The 27,557-nt window shown below is 53.9% G+C and overlaps 1 protein-coding gene across 1 annotated transcript in view; it reads left to right on the plus strand.

The window, feature by feature from the left end:
* Nucleotides 1-24,186, plus strand: part of EPHA8 (EPH receptor A8) — a gene marked incomplete at its 3' end in the record, with an annotated part of 37,845 nt that extends 13,659 nt beyond the window's left edge. Inside the window, 15 exon segments of the mRNA XM_082328836.1 lie at nt 9,763-9,918; nt 10,966-11,301; nt 13,579-13,703; nt 13,887-14,049; nt 14,522-14,618; nt 15,299-15,365; nt 15,367-15,415; nt 15,899-16,024; nt 16,738-16,923; nt 17,537-17,598; nt 17,976-18,185; nt 20,537-20,686; nt 21,878-22,068; nt 22,439-22,627; nt 24,072-24,186. Of these exon segments, the coding sequence (XP_082184962.1) occupies nt 9,763-9,918; nt 10,966-11,301; nt 13,579-13,703; nt 13,887-14,049; nt 14,522-14,618; nt 15,299-15,365; nt 15,367-15,415; nt 15,899-16,024; nt 16,738-16,923; nt 17,537-17,598; nt 17,976-18,185; nt 20,537-20,686; nt 21,878-22,068; nt 22,439-22,627; nt 24,072-24,186 (2,222 nt within the window).
* Between the last annotated feature and the right edge of the window lie 3,371 nt (nt 24,187-27,557).

Consider the following 27,557-nt stretch of genomic DNA (forward strand, 5'->3'; position numbering starts at 1 on the left):
GTGAAGCTGAGAGCTGGGACGTGCATACCATGTCCTGTGGATGGATGGAGAGGTGGACGGGGAGGCTCAGGCAGGTGAGGAGAGTGGCTCTTCACCCACACCCCTCCTACCAGCCCTGGCCAGCCCCTCTTTGGGGAGGGCTGCTGGGCTCCTGAGCCACCACGGCTTTGGGGCTGTGGCCCTTGCATTGGGGTCACCCTCTTGGGGCAGATCTGAATTATTCCTTGGGCTGTGCCTGTCACCAGGTATCAGTGACCAAAACTGGAACGCTGGACTAAAATCTGTTTAGCTGATCACGAGTTGTACATGCGCAGAGAGTCGGTTTGGACCATTGGTGGCAGTGCCACGGCTATGGATCACAGTGCTGCTCTCTGGGAGCTGACACAAACCCATCCATCCAGCCAGCCGCCAGCCACAGAGACCTCCAGGAGTGCAGAATCTCCCAGGAAGCTTTTTCTTTAATGAACAAATGAAAAAGGGTAAAACAGAAGGGACAGGCCCCCTTCCCTGCTGTCAGAGCGGGTGGATGAGCCTTTGGCAGAAATGCAGTTCCCAATGAGCATCTTCATGGTATATCCATGGATTTCAGGAGTGGGACTTGCTGTTCAGACATTTTTGTCAAAAGTTTGGGACTAGGCATCTTAGCCTATGGATGTCCTGATTGCTCTGGCTGCTTTCCCTCTGTGGTGCTTGAAGGCTTCAGCTTGGCTGTTGCCTTTGGCTGGAAAACAGTGACGAGGGAGCAACAGTTAGGCAATTGCTGCTCCATCAGCCCATTTGCACGTGTGAACGGGTGTTTGTAGCCTGCCAGGGCTGAGAACAGCTACCAAACAGGGGTCTGATGTGTGTGGCTGAACAAGGATCTGGCCCTAGGGTAGACTTTACCCAGCTCTGCTTAAGCTTGAAAAATGGCCTGTGTCCTCTGGACAAGAAGAGAGGGACTGTCACTGCTGGGACCCTTTCCCCTCCAGCTCCCAAACTGAAGGAGAGATGGGAATAGGAGAAGGACTGCTGGCCCCTCATGGACAAACCTCTCTGCTGCTGGGCTCTCTTGTGCCTCCTGTGGCACATGGCTGGTGGAAATGGAACTGGAGAGTCTGGTTAGCAATCTGGAAGCCAGTTAATTTTTTCCAGTTGGTGGGATTCATGCTGATGAACCAATCAGCAAATTTAATGTACCTTAAACCTTCCTCGTGGGCAACTTTAATCGAGCAATTAAAGCACCACGGCATTGCTAATTAAGAGGAGAAAATACCCAGCTTGGTAGTTATGTGCTTGTGAATACAGTTTTGCATCCATGGACCTTTATGAAGAAAGTCAGTGGAGACTGACTTTCCAGCTTGTGGGGCAAGGCGGGAGCAGAGCTATACAGTGTGAGAGGAGGGGAAACCCCATCCAGCTGCACCCCATCACCCATGTTCCATGCTGGTGGGCACAACCCTGGCCACAAAGGGTCAGGGTAAGCCCTAGAAACACCAGGGGACAAAATGACACAGGTGAAGCCATTGGCAGGGGAAGCCAGGTCAGACACACGGACTCCAGCTGTGCTGGGCTGGGCAATGACCTGCAGCTACAGCAGCAAACCTTTGCAGTTGTGTGAACAGGTATGGGCCAGATGCTGATATTGGAAGGTGAGAAAAGACGGAGGCATGCGACCTGATCTCCTTGGGCTTGGGCGTGAGGGGACAGACCCCTTGCTCAGTGCATTGCAGGTGGGGATGCTGCTTGCCCCTGGATACCTACCCAGGGAGACCACAGCCTGTGCTCCCTCCCTTCAGTGCAGAAGGGATGGAGGAGCATGCAGGCAGGAGGAAAGATATGCTAGTGGGTTAAGGGAGCCCACCAGAGCCTTGCTCTATTCCCTTCTCTCCCCGAACTCCTTATCGCTTTCTAAAAGTCAGAGATGCTCTGAGCAGCCTCAGGCTTCTCTCCCCTTTTTCTGCTAACAGTGATTTTTTTCCCACCTGTGTAAGAACATCACAGAGGAACCATGAGCTCCTTGTGTTGTGTCTTCATGTGAAACAGCCAATACAGGCTACTCATTTGGAAAAAGGACATTAGTCTTGCTGGGCTATCTCCAAGCAAAACCTCTTTTTCCTGGCTCTGAGCTACATGGGGCACCCAAAAATGTGCCTGGGGGCACAAATGTGCCTCTGTCAATCAGCAAACCTGGGATTTCAGTGCACCCATTACCAGGCTGGGCTCCACCTCCCTTAGGTCCTGCCTGGAAGCATACCTACCGCATACCAAGGTGACAGATAAATGTAGGTCAAAATACCCTGTCATTGCAACTCCAAACAAACATCTTGGAATATGTTTCACATTTCTTTGCAAATCAGTGTGGATTTCAAGGAGACTTTTTATGCAAGTCCCAGCGCACACATGCCAGCTCCGAGCCGCAGGCGTGGTGGCTGTGTTGCACCTCAGTGACACCTGCTCAGAGTCTCCCATTCCTGCTGGCAGGGTACCAGGCTGTCGTACCCAGAGCTAGACTGCACCAATGCCCTGGGTGCCCACCACAGAGGGCTTCTGCCATGAGTGTACCAAAATAAACCTTTCAAGGGCAGGAGCAGTGATAGTTTCGAAGATGTGTTGTGGGAGTTATGCAAATGTCCTTTCAGTGATGCCAGGCAAGAAAATCAAAGAAACTTAGTGACTCACAAGATTTTCATTTTTGCTTTGCAAGCCAGTCAGCCGCTTTGTAAAATACAGGCAATACTGGCTGGTAAGATTATATCACCTTCTGTTTATCTCATGCAAAGCCTAAAAAAAAAAAAAGTTTGTTTTCCAAACCACATAAGCTGGGACTGTTCAGGGCCCAGGTATCAGACTTCAGATGGGAACAGACTGCAAAGAAGATGTGTCAGAGACACAAATTGCTTGCAAGCTTTGAGCTGGACATTAAGAAAAACTTCTTCCCCTGGAGGATTATCCAGCCCTGGGATGGCATCCTTGGACTCACACTTGCCTCGTAACAGGACTTCCAGCTTGTGGTCCCAGACCTGGCTGCTAATTGGTCTGTGTGGATGCCAGGTCTGCTGGGCTGTGTGTGCATGGCTAATTCAGCTCAGCAAGCATGCTGGAGAAGGCAGGGTGCAGGACAAGGTGATGTCAGTAGCTGCAGCACCTTCACTCCCTCCTCTAAAACTCCAGAAAGTGGCCAATTGCATTTACTAGGAAAACAAAACAAAGCAGCCCGCCCGACACCTGAAAACATTTTTTTTTTTTTTTTTCTGGTTAGGAACAAACAAAAAGGACAAAGAAGACTGCAGAGCTGCCCTTTCCCCACCAACAGAACAATATGTTTTTTGTCCCTGGCTGAATATTTTATTGTTTGCCACTTTTCCTCTGAGTTTGCTGTGTTCAGCCGCTGACACAAATGAAGGGTGAGAATGATGCTAGGCTGAAGTTCAGGGTATTGATGGGGATGAAACAGATTTCATTTGTGCTTGGTAGGTCTCTGTAGTCCCTCTAAGAAGTGCTGAAGAGCAGCTGGACTGTGATGGATGGATCTGGAAGCACTCAAAGACCTTCACAAGTTTAGGAATGTGGTGGTTTTTTTTTTGTTTGAACTCTTCTTTTCCACAGAATTTGGCCAGGTTCAGGTCATAAACACAGGTTGTTGCTCTGGATGACCAATGTGCAGGTACCTGGGAAGCTGTTGTTGGGGAGTTCAGAAACAGGCAGCCTGCAGCAAAGACCTGGCATTTTGCGCCAGTACTTACACTGGAGATGGTGTAGTGCAATGGGAGGCTGGGAACCTTAAATTCACTACCAGCATATTTGGAGGCTTGGTGTGATCGCCTTGCATGGGGAAGATGCTCCTCATCCTACAGAGCAATAGGACTGTGCCAAAAATTTGTTCTGTACTTGGCATGAGATCCAAATCCCACCCATGTCACCGTGTGATGACTTCTTCCCCTTCCTGAAAACAAGATGCTGCTGCTGACACTTCCCCATGAAGGAGAAAGGGATCCAAAAGCTGGTGGTGCTCAGCTGTGCGGGGGCGAGGGCTGTTCTGGCCCCTGTGATGCTCTTCACTTGCTTCTGCTGGAGTGCTGGGCACCCTTAATTTAAAGCTCAGCCCCTCTATATATCCCTAGCCATAAGCATGTGGTGAGAGGGCTCACATACCGTCCAAAGCTGCATACTGGTTCCTGCAGGGGCTGGGATTAAGTTTTCAGTCTTTTGTATGTCCTTGCTTCATTTATGCATCTGTGCTCCCTGAAGCCTTGCAGCAGCGATGCAGGGTTACCTCCAGCACTGTCATCTGCAGGGGCGGCTCCTGTTTGGCCCTGCTCCTTCCTGAACACAGAGTTTTCTGGGTCTGTTTTTGATTTGGTGAAAACTGTGTTTTTTTCAGAAGCCTTGGATAGTTCTGTCTAAATCCCTCCAACAAGAATGAGTTTTGGAAACAGCTTTTTTTCTAATTCTAGCATTAGGCCACCTGTTTCCATCTGACTCCTGCAAGCTGTAGTGTTTCCCTGGATAAGCTTTACAAGAGCGTGCCAGGCTGTCTCACCTACATAAGTCTGCACAGCATCACCTCGACTCTGCTGCCGCAGAAGGATGTCTGCACCAGGCAGCAGAGCAGCACTCACAGCAAACTGGGATTGGGATGTTTCCTGATTTTTTTCTTTTTTTTTAAAAAAAAAAAGATGTAGGGAAGAAGAACAGGGCAGAGTCGGGGTGATTTCAACAGTACTGAATTCAAGGCAAGAGGCAAGGCCTGCTGATTTTTCTATGGCAGCGCCATGCAGATGTCCAGTTTGGGATGCAGCCAGTCTGGACCACCATGGTTCCAGTTTGCCCAGCACTACAAGTGGAATTACTCCACTTGGAAGAGCAGGACACTCTTTATACAACTTGTCCTCGTGGTTGTGAAAGCTGGATGTTGAGCGAGAAGCTGCGCTGCGTGCCCTTTACTGCATGTGCCATTTGCTCGCAGTCTGATGCATAAGGTTTTGCTAGCTTTGCAAAATCTTCATGGGTGAAAACTCCCCCTGTTTCCCTCTCTACCACATTTGGGGGTGTGAAGGAGTGTGAGATGGGTTGAATTGTGGGAAAAAGGGCCAAGCAGCAGGGAGGTGATGTCAGGTGGAGTCTGGGGTGATATCAGACAAGTTCAGGTGTGTAGAGTGGTGTGATGGGTTATAAGGTAGTATTGGGGATGGGAAGGGTTGTGAGGTGTGCAAAAGGGCTGCAAGGTGGGAATTGGGCTGTGTGAAGGGCTGTAAGGTGGTGCTCAGGGGCTAGAGGTAAGGCGGTGATTGGGAGTGTGAGACAGTGCAGGGGCAAACAGCATGCAAGGGATGAGCAGAGCATCAGCAGGGCCGTGGGGTGATGCATGATCTAGGGACCAAGAGTTTGCCTGAGAGAGGCAGCCCAGCCAGTCCCCAGAACTCCCTCCAGACCACCGACCAACTTGGGGACAGAGCCTGGGCTGACCTGGGATTGCATGAAAGTGGAGCACAGCCTTGCAAAAACACAAGGTTTGGGGCAATGAGGCAGATGCCTCTTTTTAAGACATGACTGTGAATAACATGCTTCCATTTCTGTGTCTGTGTCATGTGGGAGCTGAGATTCGAGGCATCATGCTGAAACTATTTCCATCTCTGTCTCTTCCCAGCACTACCAAAGCGGGGTACACAGCTGCTCTTCAGGTGCTTGCTGATGCCCAGCTTTGTTGCAGGGTCAGGGAATGGGGCAATTGGTGCCCCATGGCACCCTCTCAGCCGTGCCCTCACCCTGCCCAAGTCTCCTGGGCTGAGGATGGAGCTGAGAGTGAATGACACAGGGTTGATGCTCGCATTTGCAGCCCCACCGAAGTAGCCCTTGGTGGTCCCACCAGGGCCACCTGCAGAGCACTAGTCCCAGATGGCGACTTCAGACTGAGGAGAGCGGCTCGTTCGCAGCTAGTGTATCCTCGACAGGTTCATCTATCATCTCCTGAGCTCTGCCAGCTTATTAGCAGCTGTTGTCCTGTCCCCAGAGGATGGAGAGGGAGGGAAACAAATGGACCGAACTACAGATGGCTGGCAGAGCCCTCCTCATACTCGCTGTTTCTGAGACAAGCCTGCTGCTCCGGGAGCAGGAGATGCATGAGAGAGTGGGGCTGGTGGGCTGGGAAAAACAGGCAAGATGCAGGGTGGGGGGATCAATGGAAGCCCCATGGTATTGACCTCAGGAGGCTGGGGTGATAACTGGGGACCCACCTATGCAACAGAGGGCTGGAGATATGCTCTGCCAAGCACAGGTTTAGTGTTGGTTCTTGTAGGCTCTGCTTGTGACACTGGGACCAGCCAGGTGTCTGGGCTGCAAGACCAGTGTAGATGTGCAAGTCTTGAGCTGGGCTGCAGGCGAAGGTCTGCTGCTGTCCCACGTGCACTGCAAAACCACACTGTGAGATGAAACTGCCAGGACAGGCAACCTTGGCTGGGTTTTGCAGGTGGAATGGCACTGGGGACAGAAAGACACCAGTAGCAGGACTTCTGGTGGTCCACAAAGAGGCAGGACCTGAGATCCTCAGACACAGAGCAAGGACATCAATTGCATAAAATAATAATAAAAAAGAAAACCCCACCTTCTACAGGGTTCCTGGGAGGGCACTTCTGGCAGGTGGCAGTGGCTGGTTGCAGTGAAGACAGCAGGACAACAGTTCTATACCTCCCTGCCGGGTGGCTTCGGATTTTGGTGGCTTCAGTGTGTGCTACAACCATGGATGTGGAGCCCTGTAGATTTTGGACCTGGTGTGCTTGACTGAATTTTTCTCACTGGCCACTTCCCTGATGGTTTGCTCCTACCAGAGCTAACCTGGGAGGTCCTGATCGTCCACGTGCCATTGGCCAGGCATGAGAGAGCTCAATCCAGAGCAGGACATGCCTGTCATCCTGTACTGTAGGGATTTCATATCTTGTGCAGGTTCCAAGCTGATGCCCTGTCTCCCTTGCCTGTGAAAGGCTTTGCATGTGTGTCCTGCATCCACCCAAAGCAAGCGCTGAGACACATGGAGGTGCATGACCCCATCCAGAGCAGTGCCTGCCCCAGCCCCCGTTGCTCTCCAGGCCTCCTCATGTGCTTGTGCTGTCCAGGTGCTGGGAGGTGGCTCTCAACAGCTCTGCCCTGGTGCACAAATTCACCTGTAATTTGTCATTTAGGATAATTTTCCCCCTGAGTGCATCTAAAATAATTGTAAATCATTGCTACAGGTAATTAACAGGTTTTTTTTTACTGCATTAAATGCTAAGTGATTACAATTGCTTGGTGCAAATCTGCTGTGCTTCATGTTCCCATCCTTCCTGCTGGCCTGTCTCTCCATACCTGATACAGCACTGATTTCTCTGCCCTTAATTAAATATTGGTGGGGGGAACCACTCCAGCACTTCTTGAATAAAGAGTCCCTGGTTGCTGGTTCCTGCGTGGGTAGAGATAACAGCGGTTTGCAGGTACAAGGGGGGGGCTCACATAACAAGTTGAAGGTGGCAAATCCTGGCATGCACACTGGCTAGCATGGACTGTGGGGCTCTGTCGTTGCTCGGTTCCCATCTGGTAGGCTGTGCTCATGCCATGTCTTCATCCTTACCCACACAGAGGAACTGGGACATTTTCTTTCTTAGAGATTTGGTTTGTTTTGTTTCCCCAGCTGGCTACCCCCCTAAATTTGTCCCCATTTAAGAACAGGGTGTAACAGCACTCGTCTCAGTCTTACACCCAAAACCAAGGGGTTGCAGACCAGAGGGTGTTGCAGCGTCAGGCAGAGGGCATTCAGTAAAGGCTCTCTTGGTGTGTGGCATCACAAGGACCAGTCAGCACCAGAGCTTGGCAAGTGTCCTGGGCTGTCCTTGGTGTGGTTGGTTGGGGACAGCAAACCTCCTCTCCCAGCTCTGCTTCCCCTGTTTTCTCTCCTCTTCTGATGTCATTGAGGAGATGAAAGGTGTCTAGAGCTGGGGAGCAAAGCCAGCTCCGAGCTTCTGCCATTTCCTCATGAATCACATCTGCCTTCCCTTGCATCCCCAAGTCTGGGCATTTCTGCTCCTTGCTCTGATGCTATTTGAGGACTGGAGGAGCAGGGATTTGGGAACAAACTCTGGACCTTCTGGCCTTTGCTTTTTCCAGCCTGCTATACCAAGCTGTGATACCAGCCTGTGATACCAACATCTCTGGCATGCGCAGTACGTGTACATCCTGCTGGTGGTATTTCTGCCCTGTCTTTAAAGTAGCATTCAGTGCAAAACTGCCAGAGAAGCTGGTGACAGAGTCTGAAGAGGGACCAGCAAGCCACCGGGGATGTGAGTGGCTGCAGCATAGCCTTCGGCTGCCATTGCTGGAAGTAGCTCGGTTATAAAGAGGCCGTTGTATTATTGTGCAGGGTGTGATACATGAAATATGTTGGTAGCGATCAGTCCAGGGAGATCTGTGGCAAGGAGAGGAGTGCTATTAATAAGAAAACAAATCAGCACCTAGAAGCAGAACAAACAGCCAGCACGGAGGGACCCAGACCACCAGGGATGCTGGATTGCAAACAAAACCCTTCTACATGCTTGGAAGCAAAAATTGAGGCAGTATGCAGAGGTGGCCACTGGGGGTAAAGACAGGAAAATGAAGGTATTACTGCCTCAGTAGGGGAAAACAGAAATGAGTCAGAGCCAGGATTAATGCTTGAATCGCTGGAACTGGTCCTAGAAGTACTTGATGAATACAGGGACCCAGACAGAGCCTGTTTTCCTTACTTGGAATCGAAATCTGCAAGAGAGGACAGATCCTTCCACCCCCAGACAGATACCTGACATGCCACATGTCACTCTTGAGCTAATCGATTTTCCTAACGAGAGACGAGTTGTTTGTTTGTGTGACAAATGATTCACCCAAGGGGCTGCTGGGAGAGGTGGGGGTAGGATGGAGCAGACCGATCCCAGCCCCGGTGTGGGATGAGCCTGTGTTTCTGCCACACAGTCCCCAGCACCAGGAGGAGGCAGAGCAACTGAAGGCAGGTCATGTTGTCAGAAAAAAACTCAGACTGGCTCATTTGGCCTTGCTGTGCCTCCGCAGAGAGCAGGCAGTGTGCATGGACTGCCAGTTTGCTGCAACGTGAAATAAAAAAGGGTGTTTTCCCTTGTTTTGTGCAAGGAAATTTGTCGCTTCATATAGCAGCACACCAGGGGCTTGCAGAGGGACATGCACCATGTCCCAGGTGCGGAGCTTTTAATTCTTGAAACTGCCCACATGGATGCTCTTGGGCACCTCAGCACACCCAGCGTGAGTAGTGTGGCAATCACTGTGAAGTGAGGACTGTGCCATAAATTTGCCCCATAAATGATGGTTCTTAGAATAGTTTACAAGGTGATTTCCAGTGCTGTCTGGTTTGATCTTCACAGCGCTCCCTGCCCTGAGGCCAGGCGGTGGCCCAGAGGGGTGGCTGCAGTGGGAAGAGCTCTGGGCAGCAGTCACGGGTGCAAGGAGAGCACCTCGAGCTTTGCAGGCAGCTCGTGAAAAGCAGAGGCAGCCAAGTCTGCTTATGAAACAGTGGGGAACGGGTACCAGGATGGCAGTAAGTACAGCCTGGGCAGAGAGACAAAAGCAGTTTTCACAGAGCCTGGTTTCCAGCTGAACAGCTGGAGGGGGGACTCACCCAGACTTTGGGGAGAAGGGCTGGTTTCCCATGCACTGGGATGGAGGGAAGAGTGGGGTCCAGTTTTGCGCTGGTGGGATTTGCCAAGCCATGGGGTGCATCCCTCTGACCTCTGCCTGTTCCCTCCTCTGCAGCCTGCCAGCTGGGATTTTACAAGTCGGCCCCGGGGGACCAGCTGTGTGCAAAGTGCCCCTTGCACAGCCATTCGGAGAGCCGGGCGGCCCGCGTGTGCCGCTGCGACAGCAGCTTCTACAGGGCGGTGCAGGACCCTCCCTCGGCCGCCTGCACACGTGAGTACCCCGATCGCCCAGGCGCCCGTCTGTCCTGCAGCAGGGCAGGTGTCACATCCTCAGACACAGCAGATGCTCCTGGGCTGAGGCCATCATGCACTCTTGCCTCTGTGCATGCTGAGCAAGGCGCCATAGCAGCCTTTCAACCCCGGGTCTCCCTTCAGCACGTGAGCTGAGACCCCCTTAGCTGCGCTCCCTCACTGTCCTCTGTCTCATCCTCATCCTGCTGCTCTCCAAATATCCCTGGCCAGCATCTGCTCCCTCCCAGGGCTCTCTCTTGCAACGGAGCAGGGTGAGACCATGGCTCTGCCAGTGTGTCAGCCACTTGCCCCCTGCTTTCCTTTGCAGAAATACCCAGGGTGGTCAGACCCCAGGAGGCCATGGGGCAGTGCAAGTGCTGCTGCACTCTCCCTTGCTGTGGGTGGATGGTGGCACCAGGCTTGTTATATGGTTTCTAATCAGCTCTCTGCAATAGGCTGGTCTGAGGGGCCCAGTGCTATTACAAGGGGACAAGAGCATCCCAAGAGGAGTCCTCCCCTCTGCAGTTGGTCCAGGAGGGCAGAAAGGCTGCTAGCTGAAGCCAGGGTGAAAGACGGGTCAGCAACATCTGACTTGTGTTTCCCTAGGGCATATCCACTCAAGACTGTTAATCTCCCCATGAAATATAAGTTTACCTTTCCCTGTCCCTGGAGCAGGTCCTGCTCTCCACTCTCCAGCCCAGGGACACCTTGGCTCTTCCCCCAAAAGTCTTCCCACATCCCCATTGCTCGCTGCTTCCCCCACAACAAGCTCTTCCCTGCCTGGCACTTGGCATCCCGATCCAGAGCACCTTACCTCCATGGCATTTCACCTCAAAACTTGTCTGTGTCTCCGCTGTCTTCTGTTTGGAGCATTTCCTGCTCTGAGCAGCTCTGTCTTCCCTGTAGCATCATTTGTACACACAGGTACGTGCTGCCCAAGGTGCACCTCTCCATTGTTCCCATGCTCTGCCAGTCCCAACATACTGCAGTATCCCCGGCTCTGCCTGAACCTCTGATTCTTTTCCAGGGCCCCCCTCTGCTCCTGTGAACCTGATCTCCAGTGTAAATGGCACTTCGGTGACCCTGGAGTGGGGCCCACCCCTGGACAAGGGGGGGCGTGCTGACATCGTGTACAACGTGGTCTGCAGGCGCTGCGCAGGGGACGCTGGCCAGTGCGAAGCGTGCGGCAGTGGGATCCGCTTCATGCCCCAGCAGATGAGCCTGGTGCAGGGAGCACTGACGGTGACCAACCTCCTGGCCCACACCAACTACTCCTTTTGGGTGGAGGCCGTCAACGGCGTGTCTGACCTCAGCCTGGAGTCCAGGAGAGCTGCAGTCGCCAACATTACGACAAACCAGGCAGGTAGGAGGAGCAGACACCCCCCTCCAGGCTTTGCCTGTGTTGGTCCCATGTTGCTCCAGCAGTATCTGCAGGAGCCAGAACCTGCCCTAGCAGCCAAGGGCTGGTTTGGTGATGGGCATGGAACTCCCAGGAGATGTGACCCCTATCCTCTCTGCTGCTGCTCACGGAGCCGGGGCGGACTGCAGACAAGCTGCTGCCCAAGGCACCTCTTACCCTTCTCTGGTTCATGGTATCCTTTTTCATCCTCCTTTCCCTCCACTTCAGCCTGCAGCCGCTGGTGGAGGCTCCTTTTCTGTAGGAGACAGGGGGCACGGAGAACACTTGTTTATTGACAGGAACACTAAGTGGAGCATGAATCTTTCAGGCTGTTCCTCCAGCCTTCTGTCCCTTCCCAAAGGACCAAGCAGCAGTTCATGCTCTGCTCTTAGCTCAGACCTTGCCAGGCCTTGGCAGGTGACAGCAACATTTGCTGGGAAAAGTCTCTCTCATGCATGTCTCATCTTTGCAAATCTCTTGTTGTGAAATGCTCTTTCCCCAGGAAATACTCCTGAGCAAGCTCTAGCCCAGGTGGGCCAGGACCTTGCTCCAGGGTCACCTGGGCATCTCCCCAGAGCAGAGCCCAGCTAAGCCCCTTTCCATGGAGCACGCTGCGGGCAGAGGGGACAGGGCAGGGACTGACCCTTCTTGTTAATCCTCTCAGTTGGAAATGAGCCCACAGGAACTTCCCGTGATGCTGAGCCCCTTCTGCTCTCATGGCAGTGGTGCCAGCAGGAGAAACCCCGGGGAGCCTCATTGAGTTAGCTCATGGCTGGCAAGAGAACAAGGCCCTTTTGTTACTAATGCCTGGCTCTAGCACTTCTTCAGCCCTCCGCCGAGCCCACGTGGAAACAGCTCAGTCCTACTGACTTATTCCTGCACGATCCCTCCAAGTGGTGACGAGCAGCATCAGCCTGATGCCTTGGAGGGGGAATTCTCTCGGGAAGTGCTGAATATTCCCATTTCAACCTCTCTGCTGGAAAGTGGATGCTAAGCAGGTGCTGTGAAACCAGCAGGGTTGCGAATTTGGTTGTAACTGAAGTTTAGCTGCCGTGCCTGCACGGTGCTCCAGCTGCTGCACACCACAGAGCATCCTTGCCCACCAGGAGGGGCTGAGGGACCCCTGCCACACTGCATTGGGTGGCTTGCCCATGTTGGGTGCTGGTCAGTCTTGTCCCCCCAGGCCCAGGCAGCTGAGCAAGGCAGGAGCGGGTGCAGCAGAGATGCCCTGGGGCTGTTCGGAGAGATGGTGTTACACGTGCCCGTGGGGTTTAGCTGATTCCCACCATCCCACCCTCTCCCAGCTCCCCAGGATCCTGTGTCACAACAGGGATTTCTACTTCTCAGAGGAGCCAGCTCAAAGATGAACTGAGCTGTAACTGCTTCCTTTCAGTCTCTGGGTGGCCCACTGCTGCTGCAGCCCCTGCAGCCTCTTTTGGTCTCTGTCCTGCTCCAGCGACACCCCTGCACTGCAGCCACAGCAGACAGCAGCTCCATCTTCCCCAGAGACACCACATCCCATTTTTCATTTGGCAGTTAGGGTCATAAGGAGTGCCTGACCCCAATGGCTGTGCCTGGCCATCACAACACCCCACCATGCTCTCTGGCGTCCTTCCAGAGGGGATTTTCCCAGAGGGAAAAGAGGCCGGTGAGTTGGCTCCTCTGGCTGTGGCAGCTGCAATTTGGACACAACAGGTACAAGGACCAATTTACAGGCTCCCAAGCCAGGCCCAGGAAGATAAGTATCTCAGGGCAGGAGAGCACCCCCAGGGCACCTTTAGACTGATGCTCAGTCCCTGATCACTCCTCTGGGCATTTATCAACTCCTTTTTCCCTCTTCCCCTGCCCCTCTCCCCCTTCCGCAGGTGGGGCAGGAGGGGTCAGGGTCCTGCTTCGGATCTCCATGACCTCCGGCCCCACAGCCCCTTCTCCTTTCTGGCTCCAGATCACAGCAAAGCACCAGTTTTCCCTCCTGCCTGTGCTGGGACAGTGCCCTCCGCTTTCATCTCCTTGGAGCCTGCTCACTCCATGGGAAAGCAATTGAGGCAACTGAAGCGAACAAAAGCCTGTTTGCAAGCCTCTTCACAGCACTCATCTCCACATGGCTTTAATTAAAACAGAAAGGTGGTTTAAACCAAGGGTCCTGCATGGGGCTCCAGTTCCACCCTTCCCTGCTGCTGCCCTCACCCATGCAGGACCCCCACCAGCAGGCACCTAACACCCTGCCGTCTGCATCCCCAGCCCCGTCCCAGGTGGTGGTGGTCCGCCAGGAGAGCGCAGGCCAGAACAGCGTCACCTTGCTGTGGCAAGAGCCAGATCAGCCCAACGGCATCATCCTGGAGTACGAGATCAAGTACTACGAGAAGGTAACGCTGAGCTTGCTGCCACAAACCAGTCCCAGCTTCGTGGATTTAGACAGGGGCATGGCTCGGTTTAAATCCTGCTGGTGCGCTTGCTGCTATCAGCCAGCCTTGCACAAAGGACTATTTTGGAAGACTTTGTGGTTGCTGTGCTGATGCAGCAAGTTTTTTGGTGTTGCTTTTCCCCAGGACAAGGAAATGCAGAGCTATTCGACTCTGAAATCCAAGGGCACCACTGCCACCATCTCTGGGCTCAAGCCTGCAACTCGCTACATTTTCCAGGTTCGGGCTCGCACCTCTGCTGGCTGCGGGAGGTTCAGTCAGACTGTGGAGGTGGAAACGGGGAAGCCAGGTGAGTCTGTGCAGCTGGGGGATGTGGGAAGTGTGGGGCAGGGAGCATGGGGGAGGGCGACGCCCTTGTCCATGGTGATTGTGCCTCTGCCACGCAGGGAGAGAAGCTGGAGGCACATCTCCCGGGGTTTCAGCCTGCAGGGCTTGCTTGAGGTTGCCCTCCTGAGATGTGTTTATACATTAGAAAGAAGAGGGAGGAAGGACATAGCAGTTAGGGAAGACCTGGTGAGGTCCTGAGGCTCCAGACTCCTGTCTGCGCTGGTTTGCTGTATCCCTACGGCTTTCTCAGATCCGTGCTTGTTTTCCCCATGTGTAAATGGTCCCTGTGCACTAGGAGAGCCCCAAACATGGGGCTGGATGGGGAACGGTGTTTTTTCTTTGAAGAACATTACCCCGGTGGGGTAGGTGAGTTTCTGAGCACAGCAGAGTGCTCCTCACTCCAGCTTGCCTCCTTCCTGCCCTGCTTCTTCCAGTCTCTCTCCGGTATGACACGATGACGATTGTCTGGATCTGCCTGACACTCATCACTGGCCTTGTCGCGTTGCTGGTGGTCCTAATCTGCAAGAAGAGGTAAGCGTTTTCTGGATGTCAGTGCTGCTTGTCACCAAGCAGGGCAGGAGGGATGGGGGAACTTGGGCACAACTTTTCTCCTCTCAGTTTGTCCAGAGCATTCATAGGTCAGGGGTTAATAAGCAACCAAGAGACTTCGTTTAGAAGTCACTATGCTTCCACCTTCCCTGAGGCAGAGCCAATCTCCAGACTTTCCCCTCATGCCAGCAGGCTGAATAGCAATAGCAATAGTGATAGCCATAGCAATAGCGACAGCCATAGCAATACCAATGCCAGTACCGCTACCAGTACGAGGGCTGATTGGATGGGCTAGGATGTAGGTCAGGAGTAGAGAGAGCTCTTCTCCATCAGAAAGGTCCAAGAGGGACTGTGTGCTGCTGCATCTCAGCATGGCCGAGCCAGGCATGTGGAGCACATGTGCCGCTGCCCAGAGGAGGCAAAAGGGCTGCAGCTTTTAGCACTGCCAAGCCTTGGAGAGCACCTGGGAAGTACCTTGCTCCAGGCCAAAATGTCAGTCCGGCAAGATGCAGGGATACAGCTGGTGGAGGGCCAAGTGTTAGCTCCAGCTCCTCTTGGGCTTCCTACAGCCCTGGCATGCACTGCCTTCCCCCTTGCCTTTGGGCCGCTTGTTGGAGCGAGGCACAGGAGCACCTCTTCTGACCCTTGTGTCCCCGTGGCAGGCACTGCGGGTACAGCAAGGCTTTCCAGGACTCTGACGAGGAGAAGATGCATTATCAGAATGGGCAAGGTAGGACCCTCCCTGCTGCTGCCCCTGGGATGTAAAGGACCTCAGCCCTGTGGATGTGCAGGGACCTGGACCATTACCCTCTACCACTGCTGTGGTTTTCAGCGGGAAGGGTTTTGACCACTGCCTGCTTCTGGGGGTGTGTCTAGGAGAGCTGAGTGGGGGCTCTGATCCCAGGGACATCCTGGTAATGGGGTTGAAGGGCTGCACCGTGTGAGACAGGACTGCAGCACATTCATCCCAGACAACAACAGGCCAGAAGAGTGGAAAATTCATCACAGGTGGGGGTGGGGAGGTGATGGACGGGGACAATCACATGGAGGAGACCTGAGCAGCCAGGTCTTGGACTGCTCTGACGATGCTGGTTTGGACACTGGCCTTGGGTTTCCTTGGGGCTGCAACATCTGTGGCTCCTCAGCATGTCAACCCAAGAAGTCCTGCCCCTGCTAATCCTCTGGGGCTGCTGGGGGCTCCTGCTTCTCAGCAGGGCTGCCTGAAAGAGCTTATCTCTTCTCTTCCATTTGAAACCTGGCAGTGAAGTTCCCTGAATCAAAGTTTTATGTGGACCCTCACACGTATGAAGACCCCTGCCAAGCCGTGCATGAGTTCACCCGTGAAATCGAGGCCTCCCGGATCAAGATTGAGAAGGTCATTGGATCCGGTGAGTCCCTGCGCATGAAATAAACTCTTTGGAGGCAGCCTAGCGCAGAGGGTTGCTATTCAGCTGGTGTGGCACTGATGGCTCAGGCTGACACAGCAGATGGCTCAGCCTGTCCTGCGTGCTCCAACGTGGCCACCCTGCTTTCAAACCTCGGAGCAAGCATCTGGGGTGACAAGATGGAAATGAAATTGCAAGCAAAATGTTAAATTTTCAGAACAAAAGGGCTTTTTGCTTAGGAACGGGGGCTTGCAGGGAAGCACAAGGCAAAGCCAGAGCTGGAGCTTCACCAGCAGCATCCCAAGGGTTTAAGGAGGCTCACCCTGTGCACTGAGGGATAGTGCAGAGCCAAGCAGAGCAGCATGAGGAAGCCTGGCTGAGAGACATCCCTGCTGCTCTAAGAGACTCCCAAATTTGTTCATTAAAAGCTGTAAAGCAAGTACCACTGTAATCACTCTTGGCCCATCGCCTTCAGTAGAAGGCATCAGAGAGAGGTGGTTTCTGATATCTCTGCCCAGTTCCCAGAGGTGGCACTGGAAGCCGGAGATGGGCAATCCTTTCTGTGCTTGGAGGCAGAGATGCACAAAAAGCCCAAGAGTCCTGAGGGGCTGGAGCACACTGTGAGCATGCCAGCAGACTGGGTGATCCATGGTGCTGGTGGGTCGGTGCAGGAAGCTGAGGAGCTCCCCATGCCCTCACCTTCCCTTGCCTTGCAGGAGAGTCTGGAGAGGTGTGCTACGGCCGCCTGAAGCTGCCAGGGAAGAGGGAGATTCCCGTGGCCATCAAGGCACTGAAAGCAGGCTACACGGAGAAGCAGAGACGGGACTTCCTGAGCGAAGCCAGCATCATGGCGCAGTTTGACCACCCCAACGTCATCCACCTGGAGGGGGTGGTGACCAGGAGTATGTGGCTGGCAGGGTTGGACCCTATGGTGGGGCAGAGCTGGGACATATCTCCCTGTGGGGTACCCTGCTCAGGGATCACTTTGGGTCCACTCCATCCTTCGGCTGCCCCGGTTGCTTGCTTGTTAGGTGTCCATTTACCCGGGGTCGCCTCCATCCCACACCCTTGCCTTCTCTTACAGGACAAACTTTCCATGAGGCAGTTCCCCACCTCACCCCGCAGTGCGCCCCAGGTCAGGGTTATTGGATTAGGAGATGTCCTACCCATTAGCATTTATTTTAAAGGCTGCCTGTATTGAATCATAATTTGAAGTCTTCCTTCAAAAAAGCACATTCTGATGCAAAGTGTTATGCTAATGGCATGCAAATTTCAGCAGGATAATGAAGCTGACCTAGCCACTTCAATAGCACCTGGAGGGAGGGGTAAATGTCGGGGTTATTGCCACATCCCCACCGTCATGCCTGTCCTGCACGGTGCAGGGGTGAGACTGCTCTGTGGGGCTGCAGGACATCCATTGGCCTGGATTCATGTCTCTCCCAGTAAAAGCCTGGCACTGGGCTTCCCGGAGGAAGGTGACTTCTCTGTTAAGTTGACCTCCCTTGTCTTCTGCAGGCAAATTGGTAATGATTGTTACTGAATACATGGAGAACGGCTCGCTAGACACCTTCCTCAGGGTAAGGAGCTCTTTTGTATTTTTATTCATTGCACATCCCCCTGGGCTGAGTGACTGGAGAAGAGGCTGGCTCCTGCTCCTCAGCCTCACGGCCACTGCGACCCCTGTGCAAGACCGGTGTGCTCTGGGCTCTCCCCTCTCCAGCAGACACCAGCTCCAGGGCATCGTGACTGGCTCCCTGGAGCAGCACTGCAAAGGCAGGGGCACCTGCCTGAGTGGCCAGGCAGAAGCGCTGGTAGGGCAGGAGGTGGGCTGGGGGCACAAGAGAGAGGCACTGGGGTTAGAGGGGGTACTAAGCCAAAAATGAGAGGTACTAGGGATTAGTTTAACAAGAGCAGGTGAAAACCATGAATGAACTCTGGGTTGTTTCCTCTCCAGAAACACGATGGGCAGTTCACCATCATTCAGCTGGTGGGCATGTTGCGAGGCATCGGAGCGGGCATGAGGTATCTGTCTGACCTGGGCTATGTGCACCGGGACCTGGCTGCCCGCAACATCCTGGTGAACAGCAACCTGGTCTGCAAAGTGTCTGACTTCGGCCTCTCCCGCATCCTGGAGGATGACCCCGATGCTGCCTACACCACCACGGTGCGTGGCTCCTAGCATTGCAGTCTCATTAATCCTCACTGACAGCGATTGCCCCAGACCACTGACAGATGGAAAAGTTAGACACTCTCAAGTCAAGATAGGCAGGGCGGGAATGGAGATGGTCACCTCACTGCTGACATCTGGACCAAGAGCATGAACCCAAAGAGCTTCTGAGCCTTAATGCATTGTCCTTCATACAGGGACATCCCAGAACTGAAGTGTGCAGTGAACAAAGAGGAGCAGGGTGGGAGAGCAGGGAGCTGGTCCCCAGTCATGGCCCACTGCACAGGGACACTCCCATGTCCCCGTTGGAGTCCTTCCCTAGACTGTGTAGCTCCATCCACCCCTTCAGTTGTCCTAGAGCCATCAGTCAGTAGGTGGGTGTTATGGTACTCTTCAGTAGTGTGGCCATGCCCTAGTTTTCCCATGTCACTCTGCCTCAATCAGGGGTATGGAAAGGGTGGGAATTGGCTTTGCAACCTAGATGATTTTGTTTTAATGTAGGATGCTTTTCTCTGTGAAGTAATTTTAAGATTTTTCTGGCCAACCTTCAAGCTCTGGAGCTTGATGTGCTCCTTCACTGGAGGTCATCAGAGGCGAAATTAAATACGCTGAGGGAACGTGCTCTTTTTGCTCTTCTCTGGCCATGAAAGGAATTAGTGTGCTCCCCAGGCACACCTCTGGCTGCGAAAATGTGGTGGATAGACAGTTCCTGATGGAGGCCAGTTTGGAGCTACAGCTGATGAGTCTGAGCATCATTTTTCAGAAGGACCAAGACTAGAGAAGCAGAAAGAGCTTCAGGTTACTCTGGGGTAGCTGATGGCAATGCAGAGCAGGGCTCAAAGTGGTTGCAGCTCTGAGGGACGAGTGCACAGTGGCGCAGCCTGGAGAACATGGCCTTCATGCCCTTGGCTTGGCTTCAGCCAAGTGGAGAAGTGAGCCAGAATGTGCCCTGTGTGTGTCTTTGTGTTCAGCTGCTCCTGTTGGTATCTCAAGAAATAACTTGATATTCCAGATCTCTTGGGGAAGGTTCCTGCTGCTTGGTTCAAGTACAGCATCTTCTGCATCTTGGCTTTGGGACTCTCAGAGGAAGGGTAAGAAGGGGCCCAAGATCAGCTAGGGCTTCCTGATGGCAGAGCCGCCCACCTCCTTGTCCATGGCCTACAGACACACACATAGCCTGGCCTTCCTCCCACCAAGCCAGTCTCTGAGCTTTCCCCCAGTGCTTTTAATCTTTGTTGACAAGTTTCCAGAGACAGTATGTCTGTGACCACACTGGGTCAGGAGGGTGACCAGAGCTCATGTATTGACCTACCTGCTGACCCTTTCCAATCCTGCCCAGTTTCTAGAGACACTGTCTCATGTCCCCAGTATGAATGCAAGCAGAGAGGTCATCAGAGGATGGAGCAGCCACTGGGAATGTCACAAGCAGAGGTTTTGAGGCATCTTGGCACAGGGAAACACCCCTGGATAGAGTTGAACCACAAAGATGCAGTGATCAGGAGCATGAGATGTCTGGTGAGGTCTCAGTCAGGGTATCCTGAAAATGAGGATGCTTTCTTGTTCAGGAACTTGTGATAAGATGGTATCCTGTGTTTCTCCTTTGTTGTCCTCTACCTGCTCAGGAGATTACTTCCCCAAAGGCACTCTTCCAAAGGACACATCATTCTTCTTCAGACCCCATCAAGGACCACACCAGAGCAGGCAGGACTCAGTTGGGTGGAGGCAACTCTCCCTAGACAGGGATACCTGAAAGGTGTTCCAAGGCACATCACGCCTGCCCCAGCTGCTCTGGGAAACCCACCCGATGTTCCCTACACCACAACTTTCCTCTTCAGATGGCTGGCAACCACATTTCCACCTTAAATGTATTCTTAGTCCATATATTGCTGATTTTTGTTAGCATGGTCCTTTAATTCAAGAATTCCTCCTTTTTGGTGTTTGCCTGCCAAAGCAGTAAATGGACAGGGAGCACATGCCATCACTCTCCTTGTCTCTTCAAGCCAGGCTCTCTGCCTGCACCCAGGGTCAGCTCCACACTTTTGTGCTCTGGTAGTCCTTGGCTCCACTTCATCACTTTGAATTCCTCTCTCTTGAACACTGAGGGCCAGAATTGTGCATGAAGAAAACCTTGTAAAACAGCACAGCTTTCTCCTTGCTCTGCTGGAAATACCTTGAATTCATCCTTCAGGTACACATCTAGGCTTATCTTGTGCAGATTGCCTCCTCAATCCTTTTCAGAAGATGTCATCTCAGCATATCTCTTGCCTAATCTGCTGTCCCAGCTGCAGAGAGGTAGGGATGCCTGAACCCTGCATGCTCTGACCCTCCACTGTTGCTCACTTTTTCAGGGGGGAAAGATCCCTATTCGCTGGACGGCTCCGGAGGCCATTGCATACCGCAAGTTTTCCTCAGCCAGCGATGTGTGGAGCTACGGCATCGTCATGTGGGAGGTGCTGGCCTACGGCGAGCGCCCATACTGGAACATGACCAACCGGGACGTGAGTGGACGCAGGGCAGCACGGTGGCAAGCCTGCCTCTCCTCCTGCCCTCACCCGAGCCAGCCTAGCAGGGGGGGCTGGGGAAAAGGGACCCAAAGAGCAGCCCCTGCCTCTCCTCACATCCCCGCAGAGCTGTGCACAGTGTACTTGTCCCCTCAGTGGGGACATCAGTGTGTTGCCCGTCATTGCACTGCACAGCGTCTCCCTTCGCAGCACCGTGGCTCCTGGCTGTGGCTGGTTGTGTGCACTGTGGGTCTCCCCACCCCTGTCTGCTGCTCTGTACAAGCCTTTCTGCTGGCTGGAGAGCTTCAGCACGTGTTGTGCCACCTTTCCCATTCCCTGGAAGGGGTCAGGGCTTCCTAGGATCACTGCAGCCCCACTGCATTAGCCTGCCAGTCCCTCCTGCACCTGGTGCTGGGCGTCCATGCCTTCCGCTGCCCACATGAGGCTGCTGAGAGCCCCAGGCTCGCACCACCTGGCAGCAGGCTTTGGGCTTGTCAGTTATGTGGAGCCACTCTTACCTCAAGAGTAGCTTAAAAACTGTAGGAAAATGTAGGTTATATGTAGACTACAGCCTGGGAGCAAAATTCCCAAAACGAGGCAATAAAATTAATATTTTGACTCTGCAGAACCACAGGACTCCTTTTTTTTGCCTACAGGGCCTATAAACCTATCTTCCTTCTCCCTGCTCTGGGAGTCCTGAGAGTCCTCTCTCTCCCTAGTGTTTTTATTATTTTAGAAAGTGGCTTTGGTGACAACAGGGCATGGATGCAGTGACTTACACTCCCTCTGCTGCACAGTTCCTTCAAGCAGAGTTTCCTCCAGCTTTGCTGAGCAGTGGCAAGCCCTGGTTGTAGAACAACTGAACATGAGTGCAGCTCTCGTGGCTTGTCTGCTGGAGGGAAGCTGCAATATTTTAGGCCTGTTAGACCACTGAATAAATCCGCTGTCATAGCAGTGATTTCTTGTATGTGTATGGTACCCAGCCTGCTTCCAACTCTCCAGAGACTGCACACAGCTCACTGGCAATGCACTTGTCATTTAGCATGAATCTTGTGTGCACCCGCCCTGCTTCCCCATCTGATGGCCCCAGCAGCTCATGCAGCAGGGATCTTCCCTGTGTGCCGCCGTCTGGGGTGCTGGGAGTTCGGTGGGGGCGCAGCTCCACTTCGGTGTGTGGCTTCCTTCCAGGTCATTAACTCGGTGGAGGAAGGCTACCGCCTGCCTGCCCCCATGGGCTGCCCCACAGCCCTGCACCAGCTCATGCTGGATTGCTGGCAGAAGGACCGCAGCGAGAGGCCACGCTTCTCCCAGATTGTCGGCATCCTGGACAAGCTGATTCGCAACCCCGACAACTTGAAGTGCACAGCCACCATGAACCGGTAAGGGCTCCCTGAGCCGTCGTGATGAGCAGGGGGTTGACAGATGATGCTGGGCAGAGCATGTGGGTTGCAGCAAATAAGGGATATTTCTGTCCATCTCTAGCAGCAGTGGCTTCCCCTGTGACCATGGACATGCATAGGGCCCATGGGCACAGGTGGCAGTGAGCAGTGGGAAGCATCCTGCACTTCATTGCCTTGCTCCCACCATGGCATCCCCACGCCAGGGTCTGGTCAAGTATGTGCAGCAGTGCCCATGCAGCGGTGTGCCTGCCTTTACCAGCCTGCAAGGGCTTTCTTTGTCCTACCCTCACCTGCAGGGTCACAGGCTCTTTGAGGTGGACCTCACAGCCTGGCCACCTAGGACCAACAGCTCCTGGTCTAACCCCTTCTGTCCTGCTCCCAGGTTCACCCAAACACCCTTTGACAGGGGTCTCCTCGACCTGGCCAGCTGTCTGACGGTGGAGGACTGGCTGGACTCCATCCGGCTCGGGCACTACCGGGACAACTTTGCCATGGCAGGGTACTCCTCCCTGGGCATGGTGATGCGCATGAACATCGAGTGAGTACCAGAGAACAAACAGCACCTGTGGGGTCGCCCTGCACTAGCCCCAAGCAGTGGCCATCCTGCCATGGCTTGCTCAACCTAGTTGGCCCCTGAGCCAGAGACACACCCCTAAGGAAACAGTGTTTGGCCCATAGCAGGTTCACGCTGAGACCTGGGATGATGCCCAAGGCTGTGCTGACCTTTGAGAGGAGGTGTGGGAGTCATACTGAGAGGGTATGAGTACCGAGTCATCTCTGGTGTTCTGTGGTGGCTCTTCGATGTCATCATAAGGTCATAGATAATTCGGGTTGTAAGATGCTTGAGGAGGTTATCTAAACCTCCTGCTCAAAGTAGGGTCAGATATGAGATTGCTATCTCCTCTCACTTTTGTTTCCCCTGCAAAAAGCATGTCTGGACCAGAGTGTGGCTGGGCCATACCACGCAGCTTCTCTGGGATCACTGAGAAACAAACGGAGCTGGGGGGCACCTCAGAGTTTCTTCAGACCCCAGTGTACTGGACTGCCTCTCTGCAGCTAGGCAGGGAGGCACCATCCAGGGCCTCAGTGTGAGTGGAAGGTAATAGCCAAATGATCAAGGCTGAGTTAAGGAGAGCCGGGGAAGGTGTGTCCCACCACCCATCCTCCTCCTCCTGCTGTAAGGAGCTTGCTCTGCCACCTGTCTAGGGGTTCTCCGAGGTGGCTGGTGCTCCAAGTGGTACCAGAAAGGACTGCAACTATACCCATGCCTACCCTGGGCTTACATTCCCCATCCCTTGGTGTTAGCATTAGTGCCAGGGCTGGCAACAATCTCTCCTGCTTCTGAGGAGACTTGTTCCCTGTCAGAAGGCATAGGGCTGCCAGACGGTAGTTCCTGTGACTTGGGAAGGATGTGACAGTGCATGCCTTGGTCGAGGTGGGGCAGGTAGAGAAGGAGCCACTGAAAGGGAAGATGGAGAGACACAGGCAGAGGGCTGTCATGTGCATTGATCGGGGGCTGTACTTGGGGCCTTTGCTGTGGGATTGTGCTGATACTGATCCTTGTTTCTCATGCACATCGGGGAAGATTTTGAGTGGGGAAGGCTCATCATCCATCCGTCTTTCTGACGGGGTTATCTGAGAGCATCTCGCTAAAATTGAATCCAATTTCAGAGCATCGATCTTGTCACCTACTAGCCTGTCAGGAGTGGTCCCCCTCCTGCTCCTGCTCCCCCTCAGGGCTGTCACAGCAGCCCTGGCAGAAGGACGTGCCCAAGTGAATGGCAGCCTCTCTGTCCCTGGGAGAATGCCCATGGACCTCCAGCAGAGGCAGCTGCCGCCTTGTGCTGATGGGCAAGCGGAGAGGAGCCAGGCACGGGGTTCTGGGCTGGTCCATGGGGTGCGCACACGGGAGGAGCAGTGTCTCTCTGGGGCCCAGCACAGGTCCAGCCCATGGGGTGTCTGACAGTGTCCTTGTTCTCCAGAGACGTTCGGAGTCTGGGCATCACCATGATGGGCCACCAGAAGAAGATCTTGAGCAGCATCCAGGCCATGCGGTCCCAGCTGCTGAACACAAATGGCCCCAGGAGGCACCTCTGATCACCAGCTTTGCAGACCCGCACCGGGCATTCCTTAACACTTACCCTGGCAAAGGGGCAGCAGGGTGGTGAGCAGGAAAAGGGGCACCAGACCAGGACCTGGAGCCCCGCCAGTATTTCTTTGACTTCAGCTTCAGTGGAAACATGGCATTCCAGATATCTCGATGGTCGTGCTGCCTCCTTCCCCCATCTGAAGGGGAGAGCAGCCTTCCAAGCAGGCTAGGGACATGTCATGCCTCTCTCCATCCTCTACTGTGTCCCTGTGGGACTGGGGGTCCCCACACAACTATGCAGGACACGTGGTAACCCCTTCACACAGTGGGATGGCCCCAGCTGCACCTGCAGATGGAGGGGTATCAGATGCAAGAGCAATACCAGGAGCAGTGGGACTTGGCTTGCCATGGCACACAGCTCCTTTGGATCTGACAGCTGGGGAGTTTGTTGGATCTCTGAACTGAGGAGGACCCCAGAGGCTGCCACACGGCAGAGACAACCCTGTGCCCAGGTCTTCCCAGTTCCAGTGTACTCCAGCCTGGACCTCCTGAACTGCACCAGCCTGCAGGAAACTTCATGGTCCACCTCCACCAAGCACAGGAAAGCAGGGGACAGAATACAAGCCAGCAGTGCGAGGAATGGCTGGGTCTATGTGCAGAGGAGACTTCCCCAGCATGGAGGAGAGGTGGCCAGGGTCTACTATCTATCTGGAGCCTCAAGAAGCCCCAGGGTGCCGCAGGAGACTCTCCACCTCTCGAACCCACCAGCACTGCTCCTCTCCGGAGCCAGCATGGACATCCCAGGGCAGCCCAGGCGCATTTTCTAGGGCCACAAGCTTGTGTTTCTCCCCCAGCAGAACAACCATCCTGACCTCCCCCGAAGCTGTACCAGAGCAGAGAAGAGTGGGAGTGTTTGCTCCCATCTCACGTGATGGAGGGACAGAGAGACTTCTGCCAAACTCTTTTTTGTTATATTGCCCTAGAGAAACCCAAGAGCTGTCCTATTACTACACTACCTGCCTACACCCAGGGCTGCTGTGTCATCTGCAGAAGACGGGTCCTGAGCAACATCTCCAGCTGCAATCACACAGTCCTATGGCTGGGGACAGGGGTTCTGGGCAAAGAGGATCTTCAGCACTACCCAGCTGGTGAGCCTGGTGACCGGGAGGTTGGCCTTTCCTCCACAGCTCTCCTCTCCTCCACCAGAGCATCTCTTATGGCGAGCTTGCCTGGTGTGGAGCAGTGGCCTCCAAAGACTTGTGGAGCTGGTCTGAGAGGCTGAGCTGGCCGCAGAGATGCAGATGTGCCAGGGAGGGGGGGCAGGCTGGGGGCTGGGAAGGCTTCTCTTGGTTGTAAATACAATTTTCTATGGGTTTGGGAACTATTTTACTGAAATATGATGTTAAGTACACAAAAATAGTCTCAAAGCACAGAAGCCTCAATCATGAGGCTGAACTCTGCAAAAAACTCTGCTGGGAGCGTGGCTGGGGAGGGGGGCTGCTGGAGAAGAAGTGCTGGAGGGGAGCCACGCTGGCTGCTAGGGACCAGCCTGGCCCACAGCATCCTGTTCTTAGCACTGGCACGGTAAATCCAGCATCACTCAAATGCAGGTACTGGTAGGATCTGGCCCAAGGTCTGTTCCTCCCAGTGCTGTTTGGGCATAAGGGGGGGTGGGGGGAGGGTTAAAGCCATTTCTCAGCTGCAATAATCCTGGCTAAACTGGCCTGTCTTGGGCTGGCTTAGCTTTCCATCCAGGGCGCTTACATCCTGATGGATTCTCTGACTGTGGCGGGCACTTTACTTCTTCCTATGGAAGCTCTTTGTAATGGGGGACTGATGCAATGTGTTGTTTAATTTTTATTGCACCCTGCGTCCTGCACTCAGACTTGTCACACACCGGCCCTGCAATCAGCGTCGTGATGGAGGTCAGTCCAAGCCCTACAGCACAGGTGGGTGCTGGCTGTGTCTTCTCTTCCCAACATTTGGGACTCCCCAGAGGGTGAGTCTGTCATGGACAAACTGGGGAGAGCAGAGGTCAGGCCAGTGCCACAGACCCGTGTCCTTGGGGTTTGCTGGGCGACCCTGGGAACGTGGGCTGCAGGATCTGAGGTTGGGAGCTGCCAGATGGCCCCTTTCCAGGTGGTTCATGGGTCAGATCCTGCAGCATGGGGGTCATTGGGCTGCTCCTGGCTGCGAGGATGGCGGGGCAGGGTTTGCCTTTTATGTTCAGAGTGTGCACCTCCTCCTGGACAATAAAACTCCTTCTTCCCATGGGCCATCTCCTCTCCTATTATTGTCCCTGTGCTGCAAGCTGTTCACCTGCAGAGAGCATGGGGGCCTCCATGGCTGCTTCACAAGCACAGAAGGGCCAGCATGGGATAGCCAGCTAGCCACCTCCTTCCTCTGCTCCAGAAAGCCTCCTAGATGTGAAGAATGATTCCCTGGGGAGCAGGAGTGTCTGTGGGATGGGCCTATGTGTGAAGGGAAGGGCCAAGATGCTGATTGTTCGTAGACTCCCTGTGGGGTGGTCGCTGTGCTGTGGGCTAGGAAAAGCGTCCCCCAAAACACCAAGTCATTGGTACCTAGGTCAGGAGATCATGCAAGCATGGGAGATCTTGTGTGCAGAGGATCCTCTGAACCTCAGGGATCTCTTGCAGGTTTTCCCAGATCCAGGCTTACTCTCTCCTGGAAATTCAGGAATTGTTAAAAAAAAGCAAAAAAAACCCCAGTATAACCTCAACCTTTATCCCCTGAAGTCTGAGCTGAAGTATCTTGCAGGTGGGCTTGTAAAACCCTTCTTGTAGGCATTTAGCTGTGGTTCCAGTTGTCCTCCAGTGAAGGATTTGACAGCATATGAGTTGCAGGGACAAAGACACCACCAGCATTTGCAGGAAAGAAACATAGTTTTCTTGCCATATAAAACCAAAAGAGCACCACAGCACAGGGTGGGATCAGCTCTGTCTATGTCACTGCCTGCACACAAGGCCCCCAGCCTTTGCAGTCCTTCAGGGATGGAGGTGACCGTCCCCAGGCAGTGCAGCCCCGCTCTGCATCCCCGCTGTGGGGAAAGGCCAGCCTGGCTCCCCCACAGGGCTGTGCAGCCCTGTCCGCCCAGGTGCCCGAGTCCTCCTTGCACCAGCCGTCTATGTGCTATCGTTATCCTGCCAGCCCTGTCCAGAGCATCCTTCCTCCCAGTCTCCCCTTTCACCATTCTCTCCAGCACCCAGTACTAGCCCCCAGGCTGGGCAAGCTGCAGCCTCCCCAGCACTGAAGGCCGAGCTCACAAGCCCTGCACTCTGCACCCCCCTTTACGTACCCTGTTTTGGTATTTGCCTTTCCCATCACTACCACCCATATCATGACTGCAGGATGCCTGTTG

Source organism: Platalea leucorodia, assembly GCF_965183815.1.
Source record: "Platalea leucorodia genome assembly, chromosome: 17".
Lineage (NCBI taxonomy): Eukaryota > Metazoa > Chordata > Aves > Pelecaniformes > Threskiornithidae > Platalea > Platalea leucorodia.